We start from the raw sequence: 20,732 nt of genomic DNA, 5'->3' as shown, positions 1-20,732 counted from the left end.
TTCCATATATATTGAATGACCTTTCCTTGCAGTGGCTGTGAGAGACTAGTGCACCCCGTGTCCCATTTAACATGGTCTATATTACATGATTCCAGACAATCTAGAGATTGTGCCAACATGCCAAAACCTTTATCTTGTTGTATGGCGATTACAGTAATCTCTGGCAAATCGGTGACCTTCCCTCCCCGGGCTATCGCCAGCTCTGGTAATTCTCCCTGACATCAGGGAAGCAGTTGAGTTGACGAGCAGATGCAGACAGGTGATCAGCCTGTGTCATTTATCCTACTCATGATGACAGAGACAAGCCGATGACAGTGTTCTACCGCTGCTGACCTCAGTTACAGGGAACATTGCTTGATTGCGCATGATACAGACGAAAATCCACAAAAGTCAGACCATTCTAGGAGGGCCCATGCTGTTCACTTACAGTATTTATTAAATTTTGTGGGTTATTTTCTGGCAAGCACTCACTGTGTGTAGGAGTGTGTCTGTTCGGCAGAATGTCTAAAATGTTCTCTATTCCACCTTTGACATCTGCTGTGCAGCCAGAGACAAGAGAGCACAAAAAGGTTAAGAGAGTGTAATTTATTCCTCAACTTATTAGCTTGTTAACACAACAAGCTAATAACTGCAGAAGACAGACAGAACCAAGCACACAGACAGAAACTATGCCAGAATTTGTAGTTCAGTTCAAGGTCAAAAACTGTCAAAGCGTACAAAATAATAATAATTCATATATGCTGCCAGAAGGCATAGTAGCAACAACCATACTAAATCAACAAATTAAAAAGGCATTTGGGTACATGTTCATGTGTTGAATTGTTAACGTACAAGACCAGGGAACCGTATGGATGTGGAGACTAGAGAAAGTACCTTCTTTTGCACTACCAACTGAACATGTGCTTGATGCAAGTGGCCCAATCCTCCAGGACCACAGTTCCTTAAAATAATTGAGCAATAACCTTTTATACCTCAAGCTGTTCAGTATGTTGCTGTATAAAAAGGTCTCAAAATTGACCGCCACAGCAAAAGGTGTTGTATAAAAGAGTAACGGAACCCATAATTGAATGTGATTCAGTCGGTTTTGGCGCTTTTTAATGCTGCCATGTGCAAATAGAGCTATTATCTTAATTATGCACCATTCCAGTTAATTTCCCTTAGGCACTTTTCTTTGCTAATGGCATAGTCATTCAGTTAAGATCTTCTGTTCCATTGGCACGGCTGCTGTGGCGGTTATCAGAAAGGGAACTTAATGACGCAATCTTCGTTTCCCCTGACCGTGAAAGCAAAGCGCCGACGACCAATTACCATGTAGCTCAGGAGCAGAGGTGACACCTCCCTCCCCGGCCTTTCGTCTTTATTTGCACAAATGACATGGTTTGTTTTTAAATCAAGCGTTTTATTGTTCATCCTTACTATGAATACTGTAATTATTTGCCTGTGATTTATCCTGAAACAAGCATTTCTGGCAGAAATGGTTGAATATGTGCACGGTTTCTTCGAGTCCAAGTGAACCACATACCAATATTTACCCCTAACAGGCCATTTCACATGCTGGTTCAATCCATTGAAACTACCTTCCATTTGGTATTGATGAGAATGTGTACTTTGGAAGGTACTTCAGATACTTTTATGACATCAATAGGTAATAAAATATTTTCTATTCCCATTCCTCCATTTTAATTTACTAAGATGTTTCTGAAAAACAGGGACTTTGGTGGGTAAACATCGCTCTCCTCACAGCATTGCTGGTGCCTGAAGCAAGCTTTCTTATGCATTGCAAATGTGTCTCAGGACTCTCCATAAATAATGTATAGCATATCATAATACACAGGCTTCGCATACATGAATGACTCAAAATGATGAGTCATTAAAAAATAAATCACTTAACCCACAAAGTTTGTGTGTACTGAACTGAAGTATGTTACAACAAACAAAGGAGGCCATACTTTAAGTAGCTACATCAGAAAAGCAACGCTGCTCTCACTCCAAACCCTTAACCATTCAGCCATGACCAGAGGTTTTTTCAGTACACATAACCCACCCACAAAGCTGCAGCTCCCGGGGCAGTTGCTTGGCCTTGTGGCCAAGGAAATGGACTTGTTACCAGAAGGTTACTGGCAGAGATGAGTGGTGTGGTGTTATTCTTTGGTGAAGCACATGATTTATATCCTGGTTTCCATCTCTATTCAGCTATTACCTTCCACTCCTTTCGGCAATTCTATCATTAATGAGCTCGAGGAGATCAAAGGATTTGATCCCAAATCGATAACCCGCACAGCTATCATCCAATCAATGTTTATGCAAATGAGACAGAGCAAAACGTTCTAATTTAATTCATAAATTTGATTGGAAACATTCAAACATTGGGAATTCCGATGTAATACATTTCATTGTAAACAAACACTTGGTGTTGGAAGAACAGATGTTTCCCCATTTAATGCATTTTTACCACCAGCCAATGTGATCAGAGCAGCTGAACCACAATATAAAACACAACATGCAACAATTTCAAATATTTTACTGAGTTACAGATCATTCAAAAGAAATCAGTAAATTGAAATAAATTCATTAGGCCCTAACCTATGGATTTCACATGACTGGGAATACAGATATGCATATGTTGATCACAGATACCTTAATTTATTTTAAAAGGGTAGGGGCGTGGATCAGAAAACCAGTCAGTATCTGGTGTGACCACCATTTCCCATACGCAGCTTGACATCTCCTTCGCATAGACTTGATCATGCTGTTGATTGTGGCCTGTGGAATGTTGTCCCAGTCCTCTTCAATGGCTGTGCGAAGTTGCTGGATATTTGCAGGAACTGGAACACGCTGTCGTACACGTCGATCCAGAGCATCCCAAACATGCTCAACGGGCACCATGTCTGGTGAGTATGCAGGCTATGGAAGAACTGGGTCATTTTCAGCTTCCAGGATTTGTGTACAGATCCTTGTGACATGGAGTCATACATTATTATGCTGAAACATGAGGTGACAGAGGCGGATGAATGGCACGACAATCGGCTCAAAGGATCTCGTCACTATCTCTACGCATTCAAATTGCCATCGATAAAATGCAATTGTGTTCGTTGTCCATAGCTTATGCCGGTCTATATCATAACCCCACAGCCACCATGAGGCACTCTGTTCACAATGTTGACATCAACAAACCACTCAGCCACACGACATCTGCCCGGGACAGTTGAAACCGGGATTCATCCATGAAGAGCACACTTTTTCAGTGTGCCAGTGAAGGTGAGCATTTGCCCACTGAAGTCGGTTGCGATGCCAAACTGCAGTCAGGTCGAGATCCTGGTGAGGATGACGAGCACACGGATGAGCTTCCCTGAGGAGGTTACTGACAGTTAGTGCAGAAATTTTTTGCTTGTGCAAACCCACAGTTTGTCCGGGTAGCTCGACTCAGACCATCCCGCAGGTAAAGAAGCGGAATATGGTGGTCCTGGGTTGGCGTGGTTACACGTGGTCTGCAGTTGATGTGAGGCCAGTTTAACATTCTGCCAAATTCTCAAAAATGACATTGAGGCAACTTATGGTAGAGAAATTAACATTCAATTATCTGGCAACAGCTCTGGTTGACATTCCTGCAGTCAGCATACCAATTGCACGCTCCTTCAAAACTTGAGACATCTGTGGCATTGTGTTGTGTGACAAAACTGCACATTTTAGAGTGGCCTTTTATTGTCCCCAGCACAAGGTGGACCTGTGTAATGATAACTTTGTTTAATCAGCTTCTTGATATGCCACACCTGCCAGGTCAATGGATTATCTTGGCAAGGAGAAATGCTCACTAACGGGGATGTAAACAAATTTGTGCACAACATTTGGGAGAAACATGTTTTTTGTGCGCATGGAACATTTCTGGGACCATTTCAGCTCATGAAACCAACACTTTACATCTTGCGTTTATTTTTGCGAAGTATATTATTTAATTGCTCAAAATATGTCACCAAAATATATTGCTACTTCTGGGACACGCATTGGACTAGGCTACTGGTTCAAGAGTTATAAGAGACATACAGAGAGGATGGAAGAGAGAGGCCAGTGGAGATTCATGAATTGCGCAAAAAGTGAACAGTGAAGACAGAGAAGAGAGAAGTTAATTCATAGGCTGGGGGATTAACAGTGGTGGAAAAAGTACCCAATTGTCATACTTGAGTAAAAGTAAAGATACCGTAATAGAAAATTACTCAAGTGAAAGTCAAAGTAAAACACTACTTGAGTACAAATCTAAAAGTATTGTGTGTTAAATATACTTAAGTATCAAAATGAAAAGTATTAATAATTTTAAATTCCTTATTTTAAGCAAACCAGACACCACCGTTTTCTGTTTTTTTATTTACTGGTTGTCGGGCCACACTTCAACACTCAGACATAATTTACAAACAAAGCATGTGTGTGCAGTGAGTCCGTCAGATCAGAGGCAGTAGTGATGACTAGGGATGTTCTCTTGATCAGTGCATGAATTTGACAATTTTCCTGTCCTGCTAAGCATTCAAAAATGTATGGATTAAAAAGTATGGAAATGTATGGAGTAAAAAGTACATTATTTTCTTTAAGAATGCAATGAAGTAAATGTTAAAGTTGACAGAAACGTAAATCATAAATCAAAGTACAGATACTCCAAAAAGTTACTTAAGTAGTACTTTAAAGTATTTTTTACTTAAGTACTTTACACTAATGGTCATTAATCCACCTTTTGAATGCTAGTCTACATATTAGGCCTTGCCTATTATAGTGAATTTAGGCAACGTGACAAAACTTTGTTGCCCTTTGCTCAAACATATGGAATGCTGTTTGGGTCTCTGCGTGTCAAAAAATATACACGTCAAACACTATTTGACGCATCAAATAAGCTTTTCATTTGACACGTCAAATAACACAATTCTATTATAGAATGTTGTGTATGCTGAATTTGCACGTGCAAGTAGGGACAATCCAGATGTTACAATCCAGCAGATTGTAACATCTCTGAAAAAGATACTGTAGCCTACCTCGGTGTAAAGATGGGCTTTGTTGTATAAACACAACTTTTCACCTCATAAATGTTTAATTTGGAACAATGGGTCGATATTACATAGAAACATTGTTATTTTACCATAAATGGTTCTCGGAAAACATTGTCCTTGTCAGCCAATTAGTGATAATCTATTTACTTTGAGGTTTCAAGGAAGGAATATTACACTGTTATTAAAGCTATACCTAGTGGGACAAAAACTATACTTCAGAATAATGCATATTTTGGAATATCCACGATTGTAAGCGATATCCAGGTGAACGGCATAGGTCTACTCGATACGAAATTCAACAATCGTTTATTAAGGGATATTTTCTACAGGAAGTCTATTCCCTCTGCGATATTTTGTCAGGCTTCATCGTTTGATGTAAACTGGCACCGTGCTTGGCTCACTCCACACAAATTTATGATGACCAATAAAGTAAAGGAGATCTCCTTTAAGATTATCCATAGATTCTATCCATGTAATAGCTTGATTTCTAAATATATAGCTGATGTTACCAGGGAATGCAGTTTTTGTGAACTAGAAACTGAATCTATTGAACACTTATTCTGTCGTTGTTTATATAGTGAAGTGTTCTGGACTGATGTAAAACTATATCTTGGCCTCAAATTGCATAAAACCATTGAGATTTCTAGGTTTGACATTATTTTACTACACGGATTCCACAGTTGAACGTATTGAACGTACACCCAGAGAACACAACTGTGAAGAGTTTACAGGAATATTAGCGTCGTAGCTCTTATTGTGGGACTTTGACTATGGAAAATCACCTCCCTAGTATGCCTATTGTGCGTAGACATTCATATTGCATTGTACAGCCGAACCCCATCTTACCCCATTTAATTTATCCCCAACTGTTAGGCAAGAGCTTGTTGCTCTTACCAAAGGCGCCAGGCAAAACTTTACCAGCATCATAGCATACGTATCGGTGAATCAATGTGACATATGAAATATGAGTGATCGTGTAATCAATGTGTAATATAACTACGTCAAATTAATGAACGTGTTAAATTATTACATCACGTGCAGTCATAGTCGGGTCCCGATTGGTCAACAAGCTTATTTTACACGTCAGATAGTATTATTATGTTTATCAAACCGTGTTCCATACAAACATGAATAGAATGGGCTGGCAATTTGACTGGTCAACTCATGGGTACAATCGCAATGGCTGTCTGGTATTGTGATGCAATTATTTACATAGTAAAGTAGAATGTTCATTCAAATTATGTTAACTGATGAGGCTCATGCAAATAAATGTGTTTTTAGTTCTCTCAGCTGAGTTAAATCAGTAAATCACAGCCCATATTGATGGGTACTTGGGATTCAAATTTCGGCTGAATGGTCAACAAACGGGTACATTTTTTCATAAACAGTAAAATGACTTGACCAACAGAAAATATTATCAGAGATCTGTAAACAATGACGAGATGCTTATGTTTCCGCACTAACGATGGCAGTCGTCCCAAGGCGGGAAGGCAGGCGACAAATTTAGGCCCCATAGAAATAAGGCCATAGAAACGCATTGGATTTATTTTGGACAGATCTGGGTGAGAGTAAAACCTCTCACTTCGCCTATTCCTCTCTGATACTATGTATACATACAAGGACCGGACATTTTTTATTAAGCGCATGGAAAAATGAAACAATAGCAAGCCTATCGTCCTACAGTCAAAAGGCTATAGACTATTATTGAACATGCAACTCATGTAATGAAGCAGTTAATAAAACACATTGTCAAACATTTGCGGAAAACTGCGCATCTAATGCGAGCAGTTCCATATGTGACCGAGATTAAAATCGCAGTTAGAAATTTAGAGGGGGAATCTAATAGCAACTATGGTGGGTTGCTAAAATGATGGGTTGCTAAAATGACTAAGATTGTGCCTTCGGCTTCTAGACAACGATAGAGTTGATATGAAAACCAATAGAACAAGAGATAAATGCTAGTTAATGGCATTAGGAAGTCTATAACATTTTCGCAGAGCTACTTTGAAGCAAGGTAAGACATGCCTCATTATTTGACGTGAAGTAAAACGTTCAGGTTTCAAACAATTATACCGCTTCAAACTCACACGGCAAAGTGGTGGGTGGCGCTCTGATAGGTAGGCTATAGCCTATGCATAAGAATGGCGAATGGGAGGACGCGCTTTACGATTTGAGATTGACAAATAAAAATAGCAAATTTTTTATGAATCGTGGCCACCAAAGTTACCACACGATTTCATTTAGAATTGTTATTTTTTTGCGCAATGACTAAGCTTACAAAAGCATGTTTCACTCCAATAGCCTACAGGCGTTTTGAGGAGCAACTCTCCCGCTGTTTTACAGGTGGTGGGCTATTCCGATCCTCAAACTAGGCTCTGTATGCTGTGCGCGTGTGATAAACAAAATGCATGACAACTAACGAAAACACACACGCACCAATTGGATTCAACAAAATTATACAAATTACCCTATAGCGCAATAAGCATGACAGGTCAAATGTATTTTCGGCAACTAACCGACTAACATCCCTAATGTGTACACTTCCTGCTTTTACTCTATGGGTACACTTGCAATGGCCGCCAGTCCACCCATTATGCGATCATTGACATTCTATTTCTATGGCAGCACATGCTGTCCGGAATGGAGGAAAGGAGAAAATGTGCCCCCCCACCAAAAAAACAAATATATACATTTAATTTGTTTTGCTATTCAAACGGTTATTACGGAGATTGCGGTCATTTGGCTGGCCAATTACCGGTAACCAAAATTCCATCAGTCACAGCCCTATCAGTATCCTGTATTGCCTCATTTAAAAAAAAGTTTGCCCAGCTGATTAAATATTTTAGGCCTAGGCCACATTTGTGCCGACATCGCAGAAAAAAAAGTTATTATTCATTCATATAGGCTCTCGGGTTATTACTCATCTGATAATGACACGTCATTTACAAGTTGTCACCACGAGAAATCTCAGTTGATTTTTATGAACAAATGGTACATTTTTGTCTGTAAAATAGAAATAACTGAGATGGTAAAATGAAACCTAATCCTCTTGGGACGGTCTATTATTTGTAACTCGGAGAAACCCATTAAGCTTTGAGATGGTATCCCTGCCAAAATGGTAATGCGATCAAGAGCAACTGTTTACTTTGGAGTTATTTGTTCCTTTGTCAAGATTTGACTGTTTGCTTACACGTTAGCTGTGGATTACCATCCTGTCAGTCTCAATGACCTAAACGGCTTCTGTAAACCAATTGTATAATGGCTAGACTTCACCATAAAGTGGCCACGTGATGTGTCACACTTGGATTCCCATAGAACACATTAACATTTGGGACAAATGTTTATGGGAAGTGCTGCACAAACGAGGACATTGAGAATCCAATGACACGCATGAATCAAGACAGGCTGTGTTAGCTTTCAAACAAGTGCCTTGGTGGAGGGCAATAAGGATAAATTAAAGTGAGATGATGTCTGAGGTCTGGAACAAAGCATGTTAACTTCAGTCACTCACAGCTAATTTCTTTTCCACTCAACTTTCTCTGCAAAACTACTGACAGACTGTTCATTAGAACATGCTTAGTTCAACAGATGCTACACCAGCTCAGTTTTATCAAAAGCATTTGAGGTGAAACATTTGAAATCTTGTACAGGTGTAGGATCTCAGTTTGACCTACATTGCCACAGCAAAATAATAATGCTGCAACAGGATTTCAACATTTAGTCCATAATGTTGCTTGATCAGCGGTAGGCTATTAACTGGCCAAAAGTAGGCTACATGAAAAGTGCAATACTGTTAATATAGCCATGTGTTTGTTTATGTAAATCAATTCTCAGCAACAAAAGACTGATAAAATTAAGACCATGTATTTGTACTAGGGTTTAATATTTTCCCTGTGTTTTACAAAATGTTCCATCCCAATAATAAATCGCTTTCCTTTCATCAAAACTGTAAGTGTCATTCTAAAGCATATAAATATGTCTGGATTTGATTAAAGCTTTGATCGGGATGAAAATTCAAGCCTGATGCTACCTGAGCCAGATTATGAGCCCTACATTAAACACATTTTAGGAGCCCAAACACCAAAAAGCACCAATGATTGTGCCGTTATCCAATAGGTGTACATATGATAGGCTATCGCACATTACGCACGCCAGAAAAACAAAAGCCCATATATGTATGCTCTCTTGGGTAAATAAATTAAACAAGCGCCAGTAATCCTTTTGAGTGTGGATTGTATTACTGTACTATATGGACTGGAATTACACACCCCGTTCAAACCATGAAGCTGGGAGAGAACACGCAATGCTGGTGGAAAACATGCATGCAGAAACCCCAAAATAAAACAAATCCTATCCCAGACATAGATTACGATAGTGAAACTGATCAGCGATATGTTTATGTTGTAATGCCATGGATGTTTGCCATCAGTTTATCACTAAACCACCCACATTGTAAATACCAATCCCAGACATTATGATAGGGAAATTGATCATGGATGTTTATGTTGTAATCCTATGGATGTTTGGCCATCAGGACATCCCAGTTTTACACTAAAACCTAGTTGAATCAGATGTCAATCAAAACCCTGCACACCCAGACCCAGTAGCGCTCTGTTCAGGTGGAGGGTCGGTCACCACCACTAACACCAACTCCGCCACCACGAACACCAATTTGATTTTGAAATATAATTAGGGTCCATTTACAATTTGTATAATTAGTGGTGCTTGACTTGGGATGAAAGAATGCAGGAGCGGTCTTTTCTCAAGTCGGTCCATTAGACCATTTTCACAAATGACATTATGCTATTGAGACCTCCGATTATTCTCTGTTAAGGGTTAATACACTTTTAACCAAATGTCCATTATTATAGCCTACATGAAAAGTAAGCATTTTTTGACTGAAAGGCTGCTGTGTCTGATCCCATGTAGACCTACCATCTCCTGCAATAGTGCCCTTGATCAAGGTACCTGTCAGTCACGTTGTCAACATGTGGTCAACCTTTCATCTGGAGAGCTCCTGGGTGTGCAGGCTTAGCTTTTGATTCAGCCCTGCAACACCCAAGTCTGCTTATCAAGATCATGTTGAGCAGTCGATGTTTAAGCTACAACGTGGTTAGGACAGGGCTTGAACAAAAGCCTGCACACCCAGTAGCTATCCTGGAGTATGGTTGCCATAATTGCAACATTGCAATCCAATACCTTTGTCTTTATAAAATTATTCCCTAATTCAATTAATCAAATGGATTTGGTAGGCTACTTTAAAGCTAAAATATTCATGTTTCAGGGGAGATTGATGCACATTATTTGTCGCAATTACATGGCTATTGTTTAATAGAGGGGAATACCATCTTATTTAATCAAGGGGAATTCAATCATATTTATTTTAGGCTTTCCAAAGTGCTGGTGGAAAGGCAACAATGACATTAAAGCTTAGTTAACTAGCGAGATAGCCAATTCAGAACATAACGACTACAAGTTATCTAGTCAGTCTGTTGCCTGTCATTTTATTCCTGCTGCTGAAATGTCATACTCTCCCCCCTTGGGCAACGGCCCACTCGCACACACACACTGAAGGGTCATTCCGATGATGGTTGATATGTAGTTTAAGTGAGTGATTGATACAATTTAAAAGCGTGCCTTGATGAATTACATGAACAAAAATTATTAAACTAATTTGTATGACCTCATTTGGCAACTTGGAGCAGCGCATGCGCATTTTCAATCTACACAATCTCAAATAGCCTACTGTCACATAGAGATTCACAGACTAACAGCAAATAAACTTGAACAAAGCAGAATCAGAAATGAATGCCCACTCTCCATTGCTATTCAATGCAGACCCCGTCTTCATTCCACTTTGATTAACTTTTTTTGCCTCGATGTGTGAATCTGGGCCAGCGATAGGATACTGTTTTATAGAGGAGCTGGTATGTAATTCCCTAAAAATGATAGGTGCCGGTGCGGCGCTACGGACAGCCCAAGTCAAGCACTGATAATTAGTAGGCTGACGCATTGCCTACCTTTCAATATTTCCTAATGTTGTGAGACGTGCGTATTACTTTCTCTTTCGCTCTCAACTGTTGCTTTATTCCTTCCTCGCTCTCAAAAGTTAAATGAAATACGCTTTGTTTTCATCTTCATCATTGTAAAGACATGCTTGAACAATGTCTAAGATGCAGACGGAGTTCGCTTCTCTTTACAAACATAGAATGGTTATGGTCTGAAGAAATAACTGCTATTGTCTATCGCCATAACGAGTTCCCATTCTCCTTTCAAACTCCTCACAATTTATTTTGGCTGCTGTATTTAACATTCAGCAAGGCTGCATCCAAAAAGAGCAAGGCTGCATCCCTCTTCGAATAGTCTATTAGTATAAGAACTGCACAAAAAAAAATGTCCAACAAGCAATTCTAGTCTAGCTTTTCCTGGGGCTGCATAAGAGCTACGGAGGGAGGCCATTGGAGAGCTAATACTGCATTGAATGTATTACCTAAAATAAGTTGGCTAGGACATCCATATACAGCCCATGAAAAAAATTAAGTGACGACTGCAAAATTATCAGTTTCACTGGTTTTGCTATTTATAGGTATGTGTTTAGGTCAAATTAACATTTTTGTTTTATTCCATAAAAACTACTGACAACATTTCTCCCAAATTCCAAGTAAAAAATATTGTCATTTAGAGCATTTATTTGCAGAAATTTTTGTTTTAAAATATACATTTTAAAACAAAATACTAATGTTTTAACTTAGGAAGAGTTCAGAAATCAATATTTGGTGGAATAACCCTGATTTTCAATAACAGCTTTCATGCGTCTTGGCATGCTCTCCACCAGTCTTTCACATAGATGTTGGGTGACTTTATGTCACTCCTGGCACAAAAATTCAAGCAGCTCAGCTTTGTTTGATTGCTTGTGACCATCAATCTTCCTCTTGATCACGTTCCAGTGGTTTTCAATGGGGTTCAGGTCTAGATATTGGGCTGGACCTGACAGGGTCTTGATCTGGTGGTCCTCCATCCACACCTTGATTGACCTGGCTGTGTGGCATGGAGCATTGTCCTGCAGGAAAAAACAATCCTCAGAGTTGGGGAACATTGTCAGAGCAGAAAGAAGCAAGTATTCTTCCAGGACAACCTTGTACGTGGCTTGATTCATGCGTCCTTCACACACACAAATCTGCCAATTCCAGCTTTGCTGAGGCACCCCCAGAGCATCACCGATCCTCCACCAAATTTCAGTGGGACACTGTGGCTTGCAGGTCTAGGTCTCTGTCTAACCAGTTGACGACCAGGTGTTGGGCAAAGCTGAAAATTGGACTCATCAGAGAAGATGACCGTACTCCAGTCCTCTACGGTCCAATCCTAATGGTCTTTTGCAAACCTCACCCTGGCTCTTCTTTGCTTCTCATTGATGAAGGGCTTTTTTCTATCTTTGCACGACTTCAGCTCTGCCCCTAGGAGCCTGTTTCAAACCGTCCTCGCCGTGCACTTCACTCCAGCTGCCGTTTGTCATTCATTTTGTAGGTCACTTGATGTCATCCTATGGTTGTTGAGTGACATTCGAATGAGTTGGCGGCATCCCGGTCAGCGGAGAGTCGTTTTGCACTCTGCCGGTTTGTAGCTTTGTTATCCCCGATGTCTTCTGCTTGACCTGTGTTGGAATTAAACAGACACTGGAATGGAAGCCATACACGTAGAGATGGTGATTTAAGAAGAATTTGCAGTGGTATCTCAATTTTTTCCAGGGCTGTATATACAGTGATCTCAAAAAGTATTGGAACAGTGACATTTTTGTTTTGCTTTGGCTCATTACTCCAGCACTTTCGATTTGGAATTACAATTATACAATGACTATGAAGTGCGCTGTCAGCTTTAATTTTAGGGTATTTTAATTCATATCGGGTGAACAATTTAGAAATTACAGCACTTTTTGTATGCCGAAAAAAAATGTCATGGCATTAAGAGAAAAACCAAATACGCTAGACAAGGTGAGATCTTTTTATGCCTGTAAAATGAATTATGTGGCAAATGTAATTGGAAACGCTTTTATGCGCAAATATTGATACAATAACCATCATATCGACGTAAACTTGGAGCAACGTGATGACGTGTGGTCCTCCCATTATGACTCGTTGGGAATGCATGTAATTTATTAGACTAGTGATGCTTGATGAAATAAGTTATGAACTTCACAGGGTGGTGAAAGTGTAAGGTGATGAGCTTGATGATCCTTTCCAATAAATATCTAGGGTCTTATTCTGGTGACATGATGATCAATGCTTGTCTGCAGTTTGACAAATCAAAATAATCTCGCCCCTTTGTCCATAATAATCTCACCATGTAGGCTATACAGTGCATTCGGAAACTATTCAGACCCCTTCACCTTTTCCACATTGTTAAGTTACCACCTTATACTAAAATGGATGAAATATTTTTTTCCCCCTCAATCTGCACACAATACCCTATAGTGACAAAACGAAAACAGGTTTAGACATTTTAGTAAATTTATTACAAATGAAACACAGAAATACCTTATTTACATTAGTATTCAGACCCTTTGCTATGACACTTGAAATTGAGCTCAGGTGCATCCTGTTTCCATTGATCATTCTTGAGATGTTTCGACAACTTGGAGTCCACTTGTGGTAAATACTATTGATTGGACATGATTTGGAAAGGCAAACACCTGTCTATATAACGTCCCACAGTTGATAGTGCATGTCAGAGCAAAAACCAAGCCATGAGGTTGAAGGAATTGTCCGTAGAGGTCCGAGACAGGATTGTGTCGAGGCACAGATCTGGAGAAGGGTACCAAAAGAGGTCTGCAGCACTGAAGGTCCTCAGAACACAGTGGCCCCTACCATTCTTAAATGGAAAAAGTTTGGAACCACCAAGACTCTTCCTAGAGCTGGCCGCCCGGCCAACCTGAGCAATTGGGGGAGAAGGGCCTTGGTCAGAGAGGTGACAAAGAACCCAATAGTCACTCCGACAGAGCTCCAGAGTTCCTCTGGGGGGATAGGAGAACCTCCTAGAAGGACAACCATCTCTGCAGCACTCCACCAATCATTACTGTAGAACAAGCTATGCTGCAACAACTGTACTTCACTCACTTGCCTGTCCCTACCCTGAGTGTTGATGATTGATCATGCAGATAGCAGAACAGAGAAAGCTGTAGAGAATACAGATTTAGACATTGCATATAATTTAAAGGCGCTGCATGGTCAATCTGACGTCTGCATTGGCCGTGCAGCATTTAGGGTGATACGGCCTATGCAGAAGTCAGGGCATTCATACTTTTTTGCGCTTCGCGGAGCAGCGCAGACCTGTTATGAAGGAAGTAGTCAAGGAAGTGAGTTTGTGTTAATACAGGACCTTCCACCCCCACCTACCCCAACCAACCATGTCAATGCAGAGCTATACGGAGCCCTCCACATTGGGCGGTGCACGATGATGCAGTAAGGAGCTCAATTTGGCCTCTGCATGCCTCTGGAGGCTCTGCAATTGCGTCACACCATCCATATGGCGCCTCCGACCACATTTTCAGATCACGCGTGAGTTTTTGCCCATGCCCCGCACCAGGAAATCCTCTTTCTCAAAGCTAAAGATCCCGATCATGTTCTGCGCATGTGTTATTTTACACAGACATTCGTTTTTCCTAACGTAGCTGCTGCTCACACTACCCCTCCCTTCACATTTCACTCTTTACCTCACCCTCTTCTTAACCATGATGATGTAGCCCGTCTCTACCTCTTATTTTTGAACAGTTGAAATAAAAACCCTACAGCGATTTGAACAAACATTCGAAAATATATATTATGAAGGCTTACAACCTTCTCTGTCTGTCAGAACAGATATTGCAGTTGCACAAGCAGGAAGCAGTCCCTACACCTTGGGGGAAAAAATGATCAGCGTTGTGTGTGATGGCTAATCTTTAACTGCTGCCATATTGTAGTTCTTGTTTGCCTCTTGGTGAGCTTAGCATGGTTTTCCACTGCAAGCTGTGGCGCTGAGCCCACGGTCAAAAAATATGGAACATGGGAAAAAAGATGTGCACAGAGTGCACCTTGATGCTAGAACAGTCCTCTGCAAACAAAAAAAGTAATGAATAAAGAAAAAAAATAAAATCAGCAGACAACCCCATAGTAGAATGGTTTCTATTTACCAAGGTCAGCTTGTAGTTGTGTGTTCAATGCAAAATACATATTCCTCTCAAAACACATTCAAGTTATGGGGAACATGGCAAAACATGCATTCTGACAAGCAGTCAATTTACAAAAATTCTTGCAGTCGCTGGGGGAAAGAAGCAGCTTTGATGGCCTTTGTTAAAAAGAGGGGGATCCCAGCTTTCCATTCCTACTTTATTTCTCAACTTTTAAATATGCGGGAATTGCACCATTTAAAAAGTTTTCAAAACATGAAAGTTAAATGTAACTGGGCTCAATTGTAGGGTAACTTGGGGTAAAACGACACCCTACCTCAAAATAATGTTTTGGGAGGGACTTAAGTGTTGTAATGGTGATGCTAATTTTGCTAATAGCTTTTTGCTAATAGCATACCTGATAGTTTGGACACCCCCCAGCGACCTTTCCCCCCCACTACACATTCTTGCAGAGGAAACACTGCAGCTTAGCCAATATTCGCAATGATGATGGAAAACAACAAACATTCAATTGCTAATTAGACTGCATGTTGGTGTCTTGCTGCGTTCCACCTTTGGGCAGTCGAACATTCTAGGCAGCCGAGCATGTATACCTGACCAGTGAAAATAGTCTGACAATGGGCGGGTTTGTTTATGCTGATATCGTGACGAGACTAACTAGCTGCATGTAACTCGCTAGCCTGCCTGTTTGTGTTGTGCTTTGCCATACTGACAAAGTTTGTACAAACATGTCAATTATGTATAAAACACATAAATAGCTGAATGTAGCCTACTCCACTCCTGGGAAAAAATAACATGAACTCGTGCTTTTTCTTACTGAGGCATGGAAGGCAATAGTTCGAACAGTGGTGTACAACATGAAGTTTGTAAGCTACACCATTGACCAGACAAAGGCGATCAAGGAAGGGGAGCGGCAGCGGAGCACTCAGCACAGTAGCTACTAGGAAGCTGAGTGGGCACTCGGCTACGTAGAAAAAATAATCTGGCACATGCGCAGAAATATCTGTATTTTTAGCCTGGACAAATTGGGATACAGAAATTCTGTATCCGTAGCCACTCTGTATAATTTAACAGTTCCATTTCACATCATACTGTTCATATAAAAATTTTGCAGTTTCTCGCAGATATTTATCCTGGGAAACAGGAGTGGGTTTGGACGGGATATCCTGGTAACCAGGTTCCCGTTATTAAACCCTAATCTCACAAATCTTGGAGATATGTGCTGAAATTCTTGAATGTTGAGCTGCAAATGACAATGATCAAGTATATTTCCCAGAGGCAACTGTGGCGCACATCTCCTCCCCCCTCATGAATATTGATAACTCCCCTGCTGTGGCCTCTTAGATGTGAAGTCCCCTGGTAAAGCCTGTGAAAAATGGCTCCGAGTTTGTCGTTCCCACAGAACCCTAGAGGGCCACAACGCAACACTAAATAAGCAGCAGTCACTCAGTCATGATTCCATCGTGTAAAGGGGGATGGAGATCTGTGTGGGTATTATTGGTTATTTGCCTCATGGCTCAGAGAATGCATGTAGACAATAAGTATGGCAACAAGCAACCAGTCAACAACACACAATGTCATGTTATAAATCCTGCTGAGTGCGGACATTTCCCATTGGGCCTGGCATTGTCAGAAAGTGACACGGTTTGGTCATCTTTAAGGGCATTACATCATGCCATTTGGATTCAGAGGCCAGCAGAAGCTATTTGTGCTGAAGACTGACAGTGTAAATCATCCTAATTAGAGTGCATCTGGTCTCATGAGAGACGTATAGCCTACTGTAGCACTGGACACATCAATGGCAACATTCAGTCAGAATAAATGCTACTCTGCTCCAGACTCTTTTCATTGTTTCATGACAAACATTGCTGCTTGTACAGCAATACTTGAAATATCTGATAGTTAGCAAAATCACAATTCCCAAAGCCTATTTGGTTTCACTCATTTGATGAGTGACAATGACAAGGTGAGAGCTGTCACAATCATGTTAGTAAACTGGTGCTGGAAATGTCATCTTATTGCCCTCGTGTTCACATGCTGAAAAAGCACCAACAGGCTCCAAACCGCTTGAAACAAACAATTTCTAACTAATATTTAGTAACAGTGCTGATGAAAGACAATGTCAGATCATGGATGCTTAGGACTGTTATAAAGCAGAGTACTATAAAGTGATTAGACAGTAGCCAACTACACATCAACCATTACTTTCAACCTTCCACAATCACCTCATGATTAAATTTGTTGGCCAGTCTCCGAATCTCCAGAGATGTTTTATTACAGGATAAGGCTGGGAGACTCTCCCCTGCTTGAACAAAGGGGATGTCTGACTGCAGGCCTCTCAGTGGGGTGAGCAACGAGAGGAAATAAAATCAGCCACCCCGGCTCTGTGTGTAATATGCCGAGCGAGGTGATCTTTTCAACACAACACACACTGTCTCCTGAAGGGGCCAACAGACAGTGACACCGTTTGCAGTGTGAAATAAAATGAATAACCTTTGGGACTAACCTGGTCGGTAGTGAGCGGTGTGTGTAAGACATAAATGACGACTTTGACAAGTCTCTTTTTCATGCAAAGCAAATAATTGTTTTTGCCCTTATTGACATTCACTTTTTTTAAAGTGTGTGTGTGGGGGGGGGGGGGGGGTCTACTAAGCTAACATATGGAATTGTTTTAAGATGGTCATACCATGGATCATTTAGCAATTGGATTTAGAATTTTAGGAACCCTGTAGGCATCAAAAATATATACAAAACCATTGATAAAATATTGAATTTGGCCTTAACTACTATAAACCATAGAAATAACATTGTAGAACACATTCTTAAATGGCAAAAAAGACAGTAAAAAAAAAATCATACAGAATAAGGTTTTAGTGTCTGTCCTATATGTCCTAGGATATAAGAATGCTCAGGAAATATTTTAGTTTTGGACACATATTTAACTCCTTATTTTTGTTGGCACAAAACTACCTCTATTCATTTGTATGTGTTACCTTCAGACATGTTCCACGATAGAACCAAACCGATTTTAGGGATGCCTCATGGTCTGACAAACAACGCTCTAGTTTGGCCACCTTCTACCGCAGATGCGAGAGACCGACATAGGCGAATGCAGATCTCTCTAGCTTAAAGTGACAGATTTTTGTATTTTGTTACTTATATTGACGCACGGGTGCATCAATAGACTCTTAAGGATAAATGAAATTGTCTGTTATACATATTCTATAATCCTAATCAGACCATTATAACAATGGAAGAACATTAATTGGAATGTGTTATAAAATCCATATTATTTCAGTTGTTATTGAGGCCGGGACAATACCAGTATCGTGGCAAGGAAACAAAACACAAATTGGATTTAACTTCTTTAGGAAAATAGCCCTGATGTTGGAAACAAACATTACGTTGTCATCCAGTCACATGTATTTATTTTCAAGCTATAGCACACACTGTTTTACATAGAGCTGATTTCTTTTTAGAAAGGACCAAAGAGTCTGGTCTGCTTCGTGTTTTCATTTTTGTGTACAGAAAAAATATTGCGATACTGGTATCGTCCCAGCCCTAGTTGTTATGGGATTAGCATGAATATGCAGCCTGGGAATACACAGAGAGGATTATCTTTAAAAGACCTAATTGTTTTCCAGGCAACTAGTTATTTTTATGGCTGCGTATATTTCTGTTAGTGATTATTTTACTTAAAAATGATGCTGCCTTTAATCCCCCTGCCTGTGTAGCCTCAAGCGAAATCATTTCCAACGCGTCAACCTCATTTTTCAGAGTCCATTGAAACAGAGTATTTGAAGTCCTTGAGTAAAGAGCCAATACTCAATATCTAATTTACCCTTCAGTAACTACATTTTGAATTAGAATGAAAAGGTTACATATATATATATATCCTTCCAGCAAGGGTGTTACATGAAACTCAGTTAAAGTGATGAGTTCCTGCACAGCACTACACACAGAGCTGGATGAGTCACTCGGGGCTTTTTCTCTTTGTTGTTTTAACAGGTGCATATAAAATTAACACAACCAATCTAAAATGGCCAAAAAGCAACAGCATCTGCTATTGCACTCCATCTCCTGCAGATAAATGCCTAAACTTGCCTTGTGCCTGGCCTCCATTTTCTCTGGTAATTTGCCTTTGAATGCTGAGACTGAGGTAATTACTGTGCTGTTATAAACAGGGGGATAATCAATGACAACGTCACTTTGTGTTCTTTAAGTTAATAAGGCCTCTGCACAACGTCCCCCTGGGATGCCTTTTGTCATTCAGCGGCTGATGCACATTTGGTCGGTCTACCACTCGCTAGCTGAACACCATATCTCTTCTTCAAAGGACAGGCAGCAGAACACAATAACCATTGTCTGTCTATGGAAAATCCCCAGCAGAACCACATGAGAATCGAAACTTATTTTTTAAATCACACGTTCTCTTTTCCCTTTTTAGATGGTCTTTCAACTGAAATTCTAGGATCTAAAATGGTACATTTCCTATACGGTTAGATAAGTAGGCCTACATCTTGTGTTAGGTAGAAGAACAAACTACAGAAATGTTGTGAAAAGTGCTGGCGTAATAACTCTTACGCACATGATAAACATCTTTACCATAACAAGGATATATATAGATGTTTATTTCACATTTATTTAACCAGGAAGGCAAATTTAAGAACAAGTTCTCATTTACAACTGCGACCTGGCCAAGATAAAGCAAAGCAGTGCGACACAAACAACAGAGTTACACATGGGATAAACAAAACGTACAGTCAATAACACAATAGAAAAATCTATATACAGTGTGTGCAAATGTAGTAAGATTAGGGAGGTAAGGCAATAAATACCACTGTAATACCTGACCGACTATGTAAAACCAGAAAGACTGAAGTCCAACCTTCATTCTTAGAACCAAGAATCCCGAACAGAAATACAGTATATCCTGAAATCCCAAACCCATAACATGAGCAAGGTGAATAAACATAAATGCTGGTAGAGAGCAATCTTTCCTTACCTGCAGTTTGGAGGTGGGTCAAGTGTAATTTCTGCAAGTTCTTTCTGAATCCTGAAAAACAATGATACTCTCTTTTAATCTTTGTGGCAATGAATATCTCTAATCACATAACTGAAAAAGCTCCCAGAATGCATTTGACCCCAGTGTCAAATTGCAGATCCTGAAAGGTTCAAACCTGAAATGATTTTTCAGAGTGTGTGTGTTATTACAATAGAACTGCACAAATGTCAACATCTTTCAATAACTCTTTCAAATTCACCCACGCAGCAGTCACCTGCGAGGGAAGGGTTAATAACATCATATAAACATATTTTGTATAAAAAGGATGACGAATCACAATGACATGCAATGATTAAACGCGCAACAGTGCAATGTATCTTGTGACATAACAGTCATAATGTTATGTCACAACCATCTGTGTTGAACCAGGCATGGGGAAAACAGCATGGAAACACATTGTACCATCACTGACTACACCCCTTTAATCAACAGAGAGCTGTGGTGTCCAGTTTGAGCACAGTGGACTGTCTTATAAGTG

General features: G+C 40.1%; 1 protein-coding gene across 1 annotated transcript in view; it reads right to left on the bottom strand.

The window, feature by feature from the left end:
* The window catches only part of LOC109903731 (ubiquitin-conjugating enzyme E2 E2-like), a 30,533-nt gene that overhangs the window by 6,310 nt on the left and 3,491 nt on the right, over positions 1–20,732 (bottom strand). Inside the window, exon 3 of the mRNA XM_031790219.1 lies at positions 20,195–20,245. Coding sequence (XP_031646079.1) covers positions 20,195–20,245 — 51 coding nt within the window. The remainder of the gene's footprint in view (positions 1–20,194; positions 20,246–20,732) is intronic.

This window comes from Oncorhynchus kisutch, linkage group LG2, assembly GCF_002021735.2.
Source record: "Oncorhynchus kisutch isolate 150728-3 linkage group LG2, Okis_V2, whole genome shotgun sequence".
Classification (NCBI taxonomy): domain Eukaryota; kingdom Metazoa; phylum Chordata; class Actinopteri; order Salmoniformes; family Salmonidae; genus Oncorhynchus; species Oncorhynchus kisutch.
This window is presented reverse-complemented; position numbering and strand designations above follow the sequence as displayed.